The 15,255-nt window shown below is 43.9% G+C and overlaps 2 protein-coding genes across 8 annotated transcripts in view; one reads left to right on the top strand and one right to left on the bottom strand.

Moving 5' to 3' along the window:
* The window catches only part of LOC144588704 (uncharacterized), a 654,446-nt gene that overhangs the window by 328,904 nt on the left and 310,287 nt on the right, over window positions 1-15,255 (top strand). The window lies entirely within an intron of this gene.
* LOC144588716 (uncharacterized) overlaps window positions 1-15,255 on the bottom strand; it is a 64,222-nt gene that overhangs the window by 17,802 nt on the left and 31,165 nt on the right. For 6 of the 7 annotated variants that reach the window (XR_013544406.1, XR_013544403.1, XR_013544404.1 and 3 more), the window contains 3 exons: window positions 11,797-11,941; window positions 6,315-6,358; window positions 5,269-5,599 (listed from right to left, as the gene is read on the bottom strand). Coding sequence is in view for 3 of the 7 variants with exons in the window: in XM_078392031.1 (XP_078248157.1) it covers window positions 5,591-5,599; window positions 6,315-6,358; window positions 11,797-11,941 (198 nt within the window). In the remaining 4 variants the exon portion in view is untranslated. Of the gene's footprint in view, window positions 1-5,268; window positions 5,600-6,314; window positions 6,359-11,796; window positions 11,942-15,255 lie in introns of those variants that run through there. The other variant, XR_013544396.1, reaches the window with a different exon arrangement.

Genomic DNA, 15,255 nt, shown 5'->3' with positions numbered 1-15,255 from the left:
GATTGGTTCATCTCCACTTGCTTTGTTTCAGTATTCACGATTCACATTTATTTCCCAATGACCCACAAAGGCATGATTATGCAAATGGAAACCAAGAACAATGGCTTCCGAACCAGAAGTATGGGCAATCTTGGAAGTGCTAAGGGCTATTTTTCAGATTTGGATCAGCTTGAGGACTGGACTCCCCAGTGGTGGGGCTGAAGGGTGTGGTCAAAGAGGCTAATTTGCACGTATCTTCCTAATTTTAAAAACTCTTTTGTAAACATGGGGATAATAGGTTTCTCTTAAGTGAAAAATGGGTTGAACTTTTTAAACTGAAACAAAGCCCTCTTGTGTCCTCTTAAAGTGACAATTTAAAGAAAGGGAGAAGGGGGTATGGGGGCTCTGAAGAAACCTAAACTATGGGGGGAAAATTCTCCCCACACCACCATAGGCCACAAGAGGACTTTCTGAGCAAACATTTTTTTATTTTTTTAAATATTTGGGGTGTGAGATTCTGTCTGGCTCTTAGGTGTGCTAAGGCCCCCCCAAAAAAATGTTATGGGGAAGACTAGATGGCCAGCAGGAAGCACAATGCCTACATCAGCATTTGGATTCCTTCCCCCATTGTTCTTTTATGTACACTTCAGGTGCTGATCAATTTGAAAACAGATTAGTATATGAGGAAATGACAGTGGGAGTTACTGAGAAGAGCATATGACTGCACACTCTAAATTAGTTGATGGACCACTGTTTTGAAGTGCACTGGCAACAAGTAACTTTTCCCCTGTGGGATATCATCTTGAGCGGGGGTCTCAAACTCAATTTACCTGGGGGCCGCTGGAGGCAGAGTCTGGGTGAGGCTGGGCCGCATCAGATTTTCCACAAGAAAAGAGCTTTGTTAAAGCTTTTTGTGTCTGAACAGGGAGGCTCTGTCCGCTGACTGGCCATCGTTTATCCTCCTTCCTCCTGCCCCCAGCACCCTCCGGTGAGAACCCTGCCCTGCAGCAGGACAAACGGGGTTGACCCAAGGAAGTGTCTCCGTCGCCCACTCAGGACAACCCGCAGCTGCCAATGCAGGAGCTGCTTTCTTTGCACCCTTTTGCTGTAGATGGGGCGCCAGGGTGACCAGCCTCTCTAGCAGATCAGGCCAGCTTGCCGAGGGAAATTGTGCCAAAAGCCATCCGCCCCAGTCAGCGGACAGAGCCTCCCTGTTCAGACACACTATATTTGGGCAAGCATTCAAAAGCTGAGGACAGAGGCAAGGCAGAAGGAAAAAGGCAGCTGTCTTTGGCAATGGCACGGTTTGTGCGTTGCTCGCCTGGCTGTGAGCAGAAACAGGAAAGGGGGACTGGGAGGGAAGAGCAAAGGTCCTCCTCCTTGTAGGGAACTGGCTTTCATAAGGGTTCCCACCTGCATGTTTTGAGCCAGAAGTAAAATGAGTGCAGCGAACAAGCAAGGACGACAACCCGGAGAGAGCATGATTTCCACCTGTGGTCTGCTATTGTCCGTGTGTTACCATTCTCCACATAAGAAGCGTACCCTCTTTAGATGCAGGTTGGGGGCAATGGAGGGATGCAGCAGGAAGACAAGGCACCCCAGTTCCGTGGAGGGGGTGGCAGTAAACCACTGGAGTTTAAATGCCCACAGATTCACACACCCCTAGCAGCTGCATGTGCCCCTTCTGCAAGGCTGGCCCCATCAGCAGAGTAATCTCTCCCCTGTGCCCAAGGGCTAATGGGGCTTCCTGGGGCTTCTTGACTCCCACTCTGGCAAGATGCCATGGTCTTGCCCAGTGTGGCTCAGCTAGACCGGGGGAGAGGGGAGCGTGCACGAGAAGGCTGTTCTCTCAGCAGCAGCCCCTCCTGTAGCACGTCTGGGCAAGGAACGGAGTAGCGCCAGGCGGGGGGGAAGGAGAAGTGCAGAGAGGACGAGGTGACAGCAGCAGCAGCCTCACCAGGTGACCCATGAAGAGCGGGGGGGGGAGAAAGAGAGACCTAAAAGCAGAAGCCCCAGTGGCGCCAAACCCCTGAGGAAGAAGACTGCCAGGCAGGGAGAGGGCTCCCCTACTGGACATGTGGGTGCTTCAGGGGTTTGCCAGGTAAGACGCAGCCCCTATGAGGTGGGGAGGAAGCCCCGCGGTTGCCAAGTAGGTGCCGCTGCTGCTGCTCCCACCCCTTAAACTTTCATATTAAGGCAGGGGCCACAAACTATCTTCCCGCGGGCCGCAATTGGCCCCTGGGCTGCATGTTTGAGGCCCCTGAGTCACAGTAATTGAGTAACAAAACTAGGCCCCCGAAGTGTTCTGTGGGTGGACACATGGTAGCAAGAGGTTTTGAAGAACACAAGCAGAGAATTAAACGCTAGGGTAGCAATTGTCTTGAGACTAGTGGCAGTCAGTCTTGTAAAGGGTTAAGTAAAGATTGATTGTTTCAGGCTTCAGTCTCTTGAGGCATAGCTCTTTGAGGGAGGCAGAAAGTTGCAGCAGCAAACATGACACAGTGGCAAAAAGGAAACTGAAAGTAAAACTGTGAAATGAAAAATGGGCCAGCTATAGCCTCAAGGAAAGTCGGCCTCTGAAGAGAATGCTACAGAAATCTGGATAAAATGGAAACAGGTTTAAGTTATACTGAATTGCAAGAGAAGTAGATAAGAAAAATGCGTGGCTTCAATCAGCATTATTTACCTCATGTGTCAGTTGAAGTATCTGATATTTTTATTCTGGATGGCAGAAAAAAGAAAACTTGAGTTTTCATCAATAATTTTGAAGCATGTTATATTGTATACCTAAGAAAACATGCTGCCTATAAATCAATGTTTCCCATCCTGGGGGTCATAACCCCCCAGGGGGTTGCAAAGTGTTTTCTGGGGCAGGGGTCATCGGCCGCCTTATATGTGTTGTAGCCCTTGTTAAATAACTTCTTCCTTGACCTTTTCAAGCAGGATATTAAAGCGTGTGTGTGTGTGTGTGTGTGTGTGTGTGTGTGTGTGTGTGTGTGTGTGTGTGTGTGTGTGTGTGTGTGTGTGTGTGTGTGTGTGTGTGTGTGTGTGTGTGTGTGTGTGTATTGTATATATATATGAGAAACAGCCCCTTTGGGGTAAAGGAGCCTCTACTTTCTGAGAAGAGTTACTTTTATCCCATTAAAATGCCTTTTTCTACAAATGTGGTGGTGGGGTCACAGGTTACTTGGCTGTTATAAAAGGGAGTCAGGTCTTGAAAAAGTTGGGAACCACTGCTGTAAATGATATAAGGTTTGTGAGGTATGATATGAAGGCATGTGAGAGAATAAGAGTTGATAATTTATTTCAGCCCCAGAAGGGCTAAATTCAGTTTCATAAATGTTCTTAGAAGGCTGGTGCTTGTGTCGGGGTGGGTGAAAGGCAAAACAGTGGATAAAACAAATTCCCTTCTGAGAATATAGTAGTTTAAAGCTCTTGGCTGCCTGGAACTAAGCCTTAGGACAGGCCCTTGAAATTTATTTTATTTTATTTTATTTTATTTTATTTTATTTTATTTTATTTATTTATTTATTTATTTATTTATTTATTTATTTATTTATTTATTTATTTATTTATTTATTTATTTATTTATTTATTGTATATACCCCGCCTATCTAGTCATTTCGACCACTCTAGGGTGGAGAAATCTTGTGCAAAAGATGGGAAGGCATCAAGTGATGGTGTTAGTGGGGCAGAGGGCATGGCCCTTTGAGGAAGCCCAGAGGACAAGCTTTGGCCCCAAGCTTTGAGTTTCTTTCATTGTGATGGAGTAAACTTCAAGCAAAAAGATTTAGGATTACAGCTGTATTTTAATTGCTCTAATTCACTTAGAGCAGGGTTCGTCAACCCCCGGTCCATGGCCCGGTACCAGTCCGTGGGCTTGCCGGAACTGGGCCACGGAGATGAGTCTCCACCCCCTGTCCCCCCGGGGAAGCATGTCACACTTGCGGAGGGGCATGTTGCGCTCCTAAGCGTTCCTCCAGTGCCCCTCGCAGGAGAGCAGTGCCCCTTCCCTGCGGGGACATTGCCGTGGGGCAGCCCGCCCAGGAAGCACTGACAGCTGGCCACTGGGCTTGGCGCCACCCCACTCAGGGTGAGTGTCCGATCCTGCTCCTTCCTGCCCAGCCGCCTCTTCCTGGGTGGGAAAGGTGGGCAGGGCTGCATGGGCACTGCTCCCCATCCGTGGAAGAGGTTCCTGGAGGGTGGCTTCTCCTCTGCCACCGCCTCTGAGTGGGGCTCACCTTCTAGGGCCTCCCTTCAGAGCCTCGCTCCTGCTCCTGGTGGGGGATGCTTCCCCTGCTGGAGAAGGAGGAGGCGAGGGCTGCCAGGCTGGGCCACCATGAGCGACGCAGCTGCCGCTGCAAGGATGGGAGCGATGCTCCGACAGGAGGCCCTGGAAGATGAGCTGCACTCAGGGATGGCAGCAGGGAAGCCACCCTCCAGGAACCTCTTCCGTGAATGAGCAGCAGCGCCCCATGTGGCCCGGCCTGGCCCACCTTTCCCGCCTGGGAAGAGGCGGCCAGGCAGGAAGCAGCAGGATCGGCCGCTCGCCCTGCATGGGGTGACGCCGAACCTGGTGACCGGCCGTTGGTGCTTCCTGGGCAGGCTGCCCCATGGCAGCTTCCCTGCAGGGAAGGGGCACTGCTCTGCTATGAGGGACACTGGGGGAATGGGTAGCAGGAGCGGCGCACGTCCACCCCTGAGCGTGGGGCTGCCCCACCTACCAACCGATCCGCGCACGAGGCTTGCCCCCAAATGGTCCACAGTCCGAAAAAGTTTGAGGACCACTGACTTAGAGGACGTGGTGGCGCTGTTGGTTAAACCGCAATACTCTGGGCTACAAGGTCGAAAGATCGGCATTTTGAATCCACGTGACGGAGTGAGCTCCCATCGCTTGTCCCAGCTCCTGCCAACCTAGCAGTTTGAAAGCAAGTAAAACGTGAGTAGATAAATAGATACTCCTATGGTGGGAAGGTAATGGTGCTCCTTGTCTAGTCACACTGGCCACATGACCCTGGAATCTCTATGGACAAATGCTGGCTCTATGGCTTGGAAACAGGGATGAACACTGCTGCCTAGAGTCAGACATGTGGACAAATTGTCAAGGGGAACCTTTACCTTTTCCTATGATTCACTTAGTGGTTTAGAGGACACTTAGAGATTAATAGGGGAAGAGTAACTGTGGGGAAGAGTGGGGGTGAGGGAACATGTCTCCCCCCCCCCCCATTGTTGCCTAGTCACAATGAACACAGGTTGCTTAAGTATTAGGAATTGGTGGAATGGGCATGCTTTTCAAATACACATTTGCTTTTAATTTAGTTCCAAAACTGCAGCAATACTGCTGTCACAACAGAAAAGGAAAGCTTAAAAGGTGCTTTAAAAACCTTATCACTGCAAAACAGTGCAGAGTTATTGCATAACATAATGCCTTTAAAATACTTACCTTTTTATTGGAACTGCAACTTATTTACATACCTCATTATATGGCCTACTTTGGCTTTGCCTGCTTGCTGTTATCTTTCCTCCAATATTACTTATATTTTTATTGTGTTGCTATTTATTTCTTGGATGTCCAGATTATTCGACAGGTAACCATAGATAACACTAATTGTTACTGTTCCTTGAAAAGAACAAAAAGATGATGAGGGTTTTTCACTAGATTTGTCGGAGGCCATCTCAACATAAAGTTTATAATGAGGTGTATGCAGTATAAAACAATGGGAGAAAGCCAATAAAATGTTTTGTTCTGAGGAAATCTAGTTTGGAAATACAAAGGTAAATAAATGTTGAGGCTTCACAAAAGTGCTTTGATAAAAATACATTTTTAGTGAATAATATTTCATAATCCTGAAAACACTCCTTTGAAATATTAAATATTTTAAGACTCTCTTTGCTGAAGTGTTGTTTCATTTAGGGATGGTATTTTCTAATATCATAGGTAGGACATTTCCTTTTTCTTTTTGATTTTGTATGCTTGCACCAAAATTGCATGGACAATCATTATAACATTTATTATTATTCATTGTTCATAAATATTTACAGAGCAAAGAAAAAGGAAAACGTTATGGAATAAAATGCTCCTTAGATCTGTGCTTTTAAAAAATCAGTTTAGCCAGAACCAGGATACAGATTTGTACTAGAAAACATGACCCTCTAGGAAAAAAAAATACTGTATGTTATTGCATTTAGAAGGTTGCCGTTCTGCCAGCTGAAGTTATGCTAAGCCCACCCCATCAGAGTTTAGGCATATTTGAAATTATTCCCCTGACCTAACTGCACACAGGGATTGTGACTTTTTCTCTTGGCCAGAGAAAAGTAGATCTGAATCAACTCACCTCTTTCCTTGTTCCTCCATTTCCTTGAGTCTTTTTCTGTTCTTCTGCCAGGACATTATTTTTTTTAAAGTTTTTTTATGTAGTAAGGCACAGTACATAAAAAAGAAGAAAAAGGTGAATCACATTATGTTACAGTAATACTGTATGAAATGTCAGTGAGGCAGAGTGCTTAGATCCTTGAGTCTTTTCCATTGTGTTTTCAAGGCAGTCTTTGTGAAGATTACTGGGTTTAAATAATCTTGTACCCCAAATATTCTTTGCTATGTGGATGGAGCATGGGAAGGAGACGTCAGGAAAATATAGCTAGCTGAGTTTGCCAGCAGAATTCTTAGACTATCTGGCCAAAGGAGTATCCCCCGCGGGTCTGCGAGGTTTCAGATAAATGAGACTGAAGGATTCTTAAACACAACCAAGTTTACTGAACTTGGGAAGCGTTGAAACATATTAAGAATGGAGCAGAACTAGTTACTCTTTCTGGGTGAACACCATAATCCTTTCCTCTCCCTCTAGAACTATCCACTTTCCAAATCACCTTGGAAAGTGGGTAGTCCTGGGTGCTTCTGAGAAGTATGTCTGGCAGGATTGGTACACAGGATTGGTGCAGCAAGGATGGCTTATAACCCTTGCACGCCAAGCACATCCATTGCTCTCCTGTTCTAGCTTGCCTCTTGCATCGCTGTTCACTCTTCTTCTCACCACGGCTCTTGTTTTCTTGGCTTCTTTGCAATGTCACTCTCTCTTTTCCTCTCTCCCCGGTAAAATGATTTTGGTGGTTTACTTGGGTTTACGTGGTGGCGCTGTGGGCTAAACCGCAGAAGCCTGTGCTGCAGGGTCAGAAGATCCGGCAGTCGTAAGATCGAATCCACGCAACGGAATGAGCACCCATCGCTTGTCTCAGCTCCCGCCAACCTAGCGGTTCGAAAGCATGCAAATGCGAGTAGATAAATAGGGACCACCTCGGTGGGAAGGTAACAGCGTTCCGTGTCTAAATCACACTGGCCATGTGACCACGGAAAGATTGTCTTCGGACAAACGCTGGCTCTATGGCTTGAAGAGCGGGATGAGCGCCGCCCCCTAGAGTCGGACACGACTGGACAAAAAATTGTCAAGGGGAACCTTTACCTTTACCTTTACCTTACTTGGGTTCAGGTGCTTTTCAGTTCTGCCCAGGGAACTTTCAACTGTTTTAAGACCCTGGTCCAAGGGTCTTCTTGAAGATGTACTCCCATTCCCCTGGAATTCCAGTTCAATATCTATCTAATAAACCTCTGTCTCTGGAATGGGTAAAGCGCCATCTTCACCTTCCTTCTCTGTTGCACCTGTCTCTACCTGTAAAGACACATCTGCCTGACCCTGTTTCTCTTCCTCCTGTTGCATCCAAGTTCCCAAAGCTCTCCTCCCCTTACTGGTGGCGGTTTCCCCTCTCCTGGGATTTTTCCTACTCCTGTCCTGTTTGGATCTCTTGCCACTTTTTCGTTTGTCTTTTTTTCCTTCCTGACTCTCTGGTTCCCAATGGCATATCCTCCCCCGGGTCCACTGGACAGCATGAAGTAAAGAATTTAGTGGGTCCTGGGAAGAGGCACAACAATCCACCAAGCGTATGCGAGCCACTGTCCCTGTCTTCACACAGTGGAAAAGATTGTGCCTTATCTTATTAACCCCTTAGAGTTGGTAATTCATTGATTTAGGATTTCACTGTTTGAGGATGATGTAGCGTGCCACAACAGCATGAGATTTAAACTCTCCCCATTTCTGAATATACTTAATTTGTATTGTACAGTATGTATATGTCAGTATACATGGACACTTGATTAAATTTCTTTTAACACCCAAATTGTTGGCTATAAACTCTGCAAATGCAAATGCATCAGCTTATTGTGAGGTACAGTCATAGTTCATATATAGGAGTAGAAGATAATATTGTCTGATTATATGTATCACAAGAATGAGAATATGGTTATGGAACCTTCTTCATATGAGGTTGTGGGGGTGTTGTAATTAATACTGTTTCAGCACAAAACATTGCACAGTCAGAAGTGTACAGAACCCCCATTTCCTCTTTCCTTTGCCTTATCTCTTCTGTTCTGCCTTTAATACCAGCAAGTATGGACTTCTGCAACCATAATATCTACAATTTTGGGACTTTTAGAACTGTTAGCTACCCACTTGGGTCACTGGTTTTTTTTGTGCATTCCCCACAGGCCACTTCAAAACATGTGCCCCATGCCTTATTCACTCAGTGGTTAAGATAAAGTGTCTCAGAGAGCGCCCACTACTCTAAATGTACAAGTGACTTTACACTTGAAACTAATTTACTTTATAATTTAGAGCACGGGTCTCCAAACTACGGCCCGCGGGCCACATCTGGACCACCTTGCCTTTTTATCTGGCCTGGTGAACGTTGTAGGCTCAGATCCGTTCCCTTCAGCCCATACACATGTGCAGGCAGGCAGGCGGGTGGGGGGCAGGCAGGAATGCACACTCATGTGTTCCTTCGGCCCTTGAAAATGTGGAAAATATATGATGTGGCTCTCGCTGTGAAAAGTTTGGAGACCCATGATTTAGAGCAACTATATTTGCAGCCATTGGGGCAAAGTGGAGGCATTATAGGCCCCATAATAAATCACTGTGAGGGAGGGCTGCTTCAAATTGACCAAGAAATGGGATGGATGCTCCAGACTATTCATAATGGTTGCAGAAAGAAAGAAAAATGAACGCTCACACAGTGAGGGAGGAGGAATAGAAGAAACAGCTCTGCAGCTGTATGGAGACACTCAGACATGTGATGATGTGGTAGTAAGAACAGTGGGAGTTTTGCAGATTCTGAAATAACGTAACAATCTGCCTTCCTCATAGTTTGCTACAGAAATGGTACATGCGGTTTGTTGGACTACAGCTCTTAGAAGCTTACAAAGCTGGCCATGCTGACAGTGAGATTCTGGTAGTACCAAAACACATTCCCCTCCTCAGATGTGCTGCCTAACCCACATGACTTATTGTGCCACACAGTACAAATGAACATAGAAAAATGTTCAACATTTAGTCAGACCATTCTGCTGCCCAACCCACTATTGTCAACTCTGTTTAACAGTTCTTTTGAGTCCAGGTGGGATTCTTTCCTAGCCCTAACTGAAGATCCCTGGTCATTTTCAGTGGTCTCCCATCAAAATACTAACAAGTCACAAAACTGCTTTGCTTCTGAAATGGGGTGTATGGATTGGAATGGCCCAGCACAGAATGTGTGCTTTTCCTTGACAAAAGGAAAAATGTCAGATGCTCTGAAAAATCTCTCTGAGGCAGAGGGACCATTCCCTGTGGACTGAAGTTCTCAAGTTTCATGAGCCACAGACATCTCTGTCACTCTATTCATTGAGCTTGAATCTAAGGGATGCCTGTTGTCTCCTTTCTACTGTTTCACCTCCACTGTATTGCTCCTGAGTCACTCTTTTAGCCCAAAGCTCAAGGAGCAACCAAGAAGCATGGTCTGAGTCAGAAACAGGAAGCAATGAATTGAAAGTAATGCAGTCATCTGATAGGTTATTCTTTTGGTAATGAGGTTGTGGGGAAAGTTACATTTCTGAACTAACTGATGTGACTCTATACTTTTCAATTTACTTTTAACTGGTGTTTCTAGACATATTTAGAAGCATTTTGCCAGGATTTCCCAAATTTTCTGCCATTCTATTATCAGTGGAAGACAGGAGGGCCTGGCGTGCTCTGGTCCATGGGGTCACAAAGAGTCGGACACGACTTAACGACTAAAGAACAACAAATTATCAGTCCTAAGTTTTTTTTTAAAGCAAGATAAGATTACTTTTTGAACATCACAACCCAGAACAATGATGAATTGCTTTCCAAACACTATAATAAGAGGAATAAGCTGTTTTCAAAGAGTAATATTCTAAATTCTGGGCTGACTATGTAATCAGGCTGGACAGGTTCTCTTAGTCCATGGATTATTACAACAATCCCTTCCCACTGGGAATAGGAGAATGGGAAGGCACCTAGTGTTTGGAAGAGTGAATGAACCGGTTGAATCATTTATTGCACGATGGTGGAGCGACCATCAAAAGACATGTTTGGAAAAATGGTACAGAAAAAAAGCATAGGAAAAATATCATAAGAGAAAACTGGCATGTATTGCAAGACAAATTGTAAAGAACAATTGGATTAAAATAAATTATTGAAATACCATAAAGAAATTGTGTTAGATGCAAGCTAACTCTTATTTATGTGATAATGCATCTTATTTGATGTAGGTTTGTTATATCCTTGTCCTATTTCTTCCAAATACACGGTTGCAATAGTTAAAGCAGTAAAAATCTTCAACACAGTATCCATCCAATAATATAGAGGTGGGGCAACTGGCATCCTTCCAGATGCTATTGCGCTGTAGTTCTCAAGAGATCTCACCATGAGCTATGCTGGCTGATGGATGCTAGAATCCAGCTATAACCGGAGGGCCAAACATTACTCGCCCTGCCTTAATGTTTCTTCAAGAATGTTAATGTGATGTTTATTATAGTTGCTACCCAGAATTCACTGAAAACAATGACAAAAACTGAACGGACTTCAGGTTATTACATTGCAGAGTACTTAATTTGAAATTGTTTACATCTCTGAAGAAGATGTAAACCGATATGAACGTTCACATCTCAAATATAGCAGTTAGTCTTTAAGGAGCCACAAGGTTTTTGTCTTTTGGGAGGGGGTTCTTCTCTCTCTTTTTGGTCTGACATACATGTCTGGGGAGCACAAAACTTTCTGCCATCTTGTAATGAACTTTCTGTAATCTTGTAATGATTCTAAGAGCATTTTTCTGTGGTTTTACTATAACAGGTATATTTCAGACTGTGACTGAGGGGAGTAATGAAATCTACCTTTAGAGGCTATATGATATTTTGATTATTAGCATTCTGCTTCAGTTTAGAGGTAGAATTTTTGTTACCATTCGTATTAACATTACTCTCAGACTATTCAATGCAATGGAAAACTGGGTGGGGGGGGGTTGAGCAGGCAATTTATTTTAATTTGCTTGTTGAGGTTATTAATAGCTTTTCTACTTTTTAAAACTTAAGCACATTATTTAGTGCCAGTCACCTGACCACAGAAGCAACCACTTGGCTCTCATTTTTGCAGTTGTCAGGATGGAACATGTGGTTGGAAATCTGTGTGCCAGAATTCCTTGTAATGTCACAGAGAATAGTGGAGGCTATCTTATGGATTAGAAGTCTTCTCTTTGTGATCTGACACATATTTAAACTATCTGCAAAGCTGTAAAGTCAAGAAGTAATACAGAATGTTATGCATTTTTCAGTCTAATCCTCCAGTTTTCCACACCAGCATGTAAAGTTGGAGCATAGCCACATATATTCCAACATAACATCACATAACATCATGTTACAGTAATATAAGGTAGCTGCCTGTTGGTAAAGCAGATAACAAGGGAGAAATCAATTCATATGGACTAAAGGTCACCAACCTGTGCCAAATATACAGATAGCAATAAATTGGACTTGAAAGGACGAGCCGGAGACAAAGATCAGAGGCAAGACATTAATAAGTGAGGTTACGGCCAAATCAGCCCCCAAGCACCGATATTCTTGACATTTTCCCATCCAGAAACACTGAAAGAAAGAAAGAAAGAAAGTGAAATCATAGTTGATCAGGTGACAAGTTCATTCTGGACAGTCTGGAGAAACCTTCCACCCTAACAAGACGGTTGCAGAGACACTTAAGATGATTGTAAAAGTGAATCCTGAACTTCCATTAGGGACAGGTTACACTGATAGATTTCTGAATGATTTTAAGTAGATCAGCAAGGATTTCCAATACTTAGTTTCATAACATAATGGCAGCAGCAAAATGACTCCCTATTCCTTGCTAAATTCTGCTGCTGAAATGAAGAGAGCTGGGACAGAGAGTTCTAATAAGGAGTGTATTTTGGGTGGAATTATGCTGAATTTAGTACTGTTTTGGTATTCATAACTTCAGAATTGTTCATTTGTTTTTTAAAAATATATGTTATTTTCAACCAGGCTTCGGTTGATGGATCCCGAGGTAATAGCAGGCAGAAACAAAGCATAAAAGCCAAATCACATTTATGAGAAATGCTTATTTCTTGCTATCACAAAGTTTTCTCTCTGGGCATGCAATTCCTCCAAACCACAGGCAGTCCTATTCAAATACTACAAATACTGGCACTGTCGCCACCCTTAGAAAGAGCTTTTAATTCTGCCCCCTCAGTCATTGCTTTGCCCACTGTTTCAGCAGTGGGTCTGGTGAACAGATGGCTCTGGGTCCTGTATATTCAGCTTTTCCTGGATCTCTGCTTCTTACAATGTGCTAACTGGACCTAGAGTTCTGGCAGAAAAGCCACAGTATTTTACTTGAAGCCATTGAGAGGCACAGAGGTTGGTGAATGAAACATTGTCATGGGAGTGATTATTTCACTCATATGGTGATAACCTAGCTACTGTTGCAAAGAAGGGCGCAGGAAAGGAATGCATCATTCCTTTGAAGGAACTTATTCCTTTAAGATATTGAGTCATTATAAGGACATGCCTTTGATGGCTGGAAGGACTCAGTAGGAAGAGGATCAAATAATATCATTTAATTGTAAGGTTGTGTCATTTGCTATGAATGAGAAAAATACTGTATATCTGAATTTATATGGAGATTATATTTATCTGTTTTGGCCTTTTTCCTAATCGGGGAGCCAAGGAAGAGACTCCAGGGTTTTGGGAAACTGGTTTTAAAAATGGAGACTTCAATGGCTGTTGAAAGTGACACAGAGGGACTAAGAGACAGAGAGACAATTGGCTGTGTAGAGAGGGAAGGAGTAAAGACAGTGTGGGGGGTGGGAAGGCTGAACTTTCTTGAAGCTCTAGGTGCATAGGAGAAACATCCTAGGGAACTTTCTGATGTTTTGCCGTGATACTCATCAGTAACCTAATTGTCAGGATTGTTACAGAGGCTATAATTCACCAGTTTGGAGTTAAAAAAAATAGATTGGACTCACATACAAGGAAAGGAAAGGGTTTTGTGATTATGGGAAATCTGGAAAACAAAGGCAGGAAATATGGTATATTTCTGTCTGCTAATTTTTGAAGCTGGATGCAACGGCATTGATCTGTTGAGGAGGTGTAGGAAGAGGCCAGGCTAAAGACCTAGAAATGCCTTTGCAAAAGGTCCTCAGTTCTTCACTTGGTTGCAGGTGTAAACCACTGTGATGAAAGTCAACTCTGCTATTTCTTCCCAGTGTTAAAATGTGGGTTGTTTCAGCTCATAAGGGTGGAGAGCATCAGTATTTTAGCTATACACAGAACTCTTTCAAACACCCCACCTAGTTTGCTAAGCTCCAGGCCTGGTTGGGCAGTAGAACCAAAATGCAAGTTCCTTTAATGCAGAAAGAGGTAGTTCACAAGGAGTACAGTACAGGTCTAGCTGGGCAGAAGTTGCTACAGTGTAAAACAAGGAAACAGGAAGCCCTGGATCAGGAACTGCAGAGTGAAGGATGATGCCAGAGGTAGATTATGAAGTGTAGACACCATGCAGGGCAGAATCTGGAAAAATCATAGTTCAGTTCAACAAAACATATGTTTAAATAGTCCTGCAATCACAGTAAAAGAATCTGGAAAAATCATAGTTCAGTTCAACAAAACATATGTTTAAATAGTCCTGCAATCACAGCTTAAAGTAATTATAAGGATACAACCAATGGACTCCAAGGGGACAAATTACATTTGGACTGAAGCCAAATAAAGTTCCAATGGCTGAAATCCTGTTGTTTAACGGAATACGTGAGAACTAGAGTAAGCCCGTTGAATTAGTTAGGATTTGGTGAGTCAACTCCTCAGTAAGTTCCACTGAATCAAAAGGGGCTACTCTAGCTGCAATTAAGTACACTGAAGTAACTGTGACTTATGATACTAAGCAACAGGATTTCAGCCAACAGCTCAGGTCAGAGGATGGATCTGAACTCCCCTGGCCTAAAACAAGTCAGGACTCTGAAAACACAGCACTGTTGTCCCCTACACTTCTGTCTATATTTTGGGTGTGTGTGTGCAGGATGTTGGGGATGTACTGGAGTTGTATGCAGATTGCACTTTGTCCACCTGTGCTTGAAACTCTTGGGTCCACAATTGAGCTTAGATTAGTTGTACTTCCCATGGGGTTGCTGATAGAAGGGGACACTGCAGTCCCATATTTCTCATTATATAAACTGTTCATGATCATATTCCTGCTACAGGAACAATTCCAGATGTTTGACTGAGTTAGGTCTTACCAAAATCCTTTGGTTTGTAAAGAATGGCCTCTTGCAGTCCAGAAGATTGTTTAATATGATGTAGAACATTTCAGTTAAAAGGGCTAATTCCTGCTGGCTCATCCACAGAAATTTCCACCCACAGATGCAGGGCTAACCATTTCCCATGCCTTACTGATAGCTCAGATGGCAGACATTTCTTGAAAGCACTCTCTGCTCAAAATGGAGACTGTTTAGCAACAACAGGGTAGCCAAAGTGGTGTGGTGGATAGACTGACAGACTAGGACTCAGGAGGCCTCGGTTTGAATCCCCACTTCACCACAGAAACTCACTGGGGAGTGAAACTGGTAAAACCACTGCTTAAATATTTTACTTAGGTTGAAAGCCCTATTAGGGTTGCTACAAGTCAGTTATGACTAAATGGCACAAACCCAAGCTGGCAACAATAAACATTTTCCAGGATTAAAGCATTATGAATATCAGTTTCTGACAAACGGTGGGAGGATGCTCGTTCTGAGGATCAGTAGGAGGATTTCCTGTTCTCCTTATGGATTTCTCAGAGACATCTGGGTTGGATATAGCACAAAACAGGATGCTGGACAAGGCAGACCTTTTCTTATATCCTTAACTAGCCTAAGAATGATTTGGTTTTGGTACCCAAAATGTGTGGGGAT

The sequence above is a fragment of the Pogona vitticeps genome, chromosome 1 (assembly GCF_051106095.1).
Source record: "Pogona vitticeps strain Pit_001003342236 chromosome 1, PviZW2.1, whole genome shotgun sequence".
Taxonomy (NCBI): domain Eukaryota; kingdom Metazoa; phylum Chordata; class Lepidosauria; order Squamata; family Agamidae; genus Pogona; species Pogona vitticeps.
Note: the sequence above shows the minus strand (reverse complement) of the source record. Positions and strands in the feature narration are given on the sequence as shown.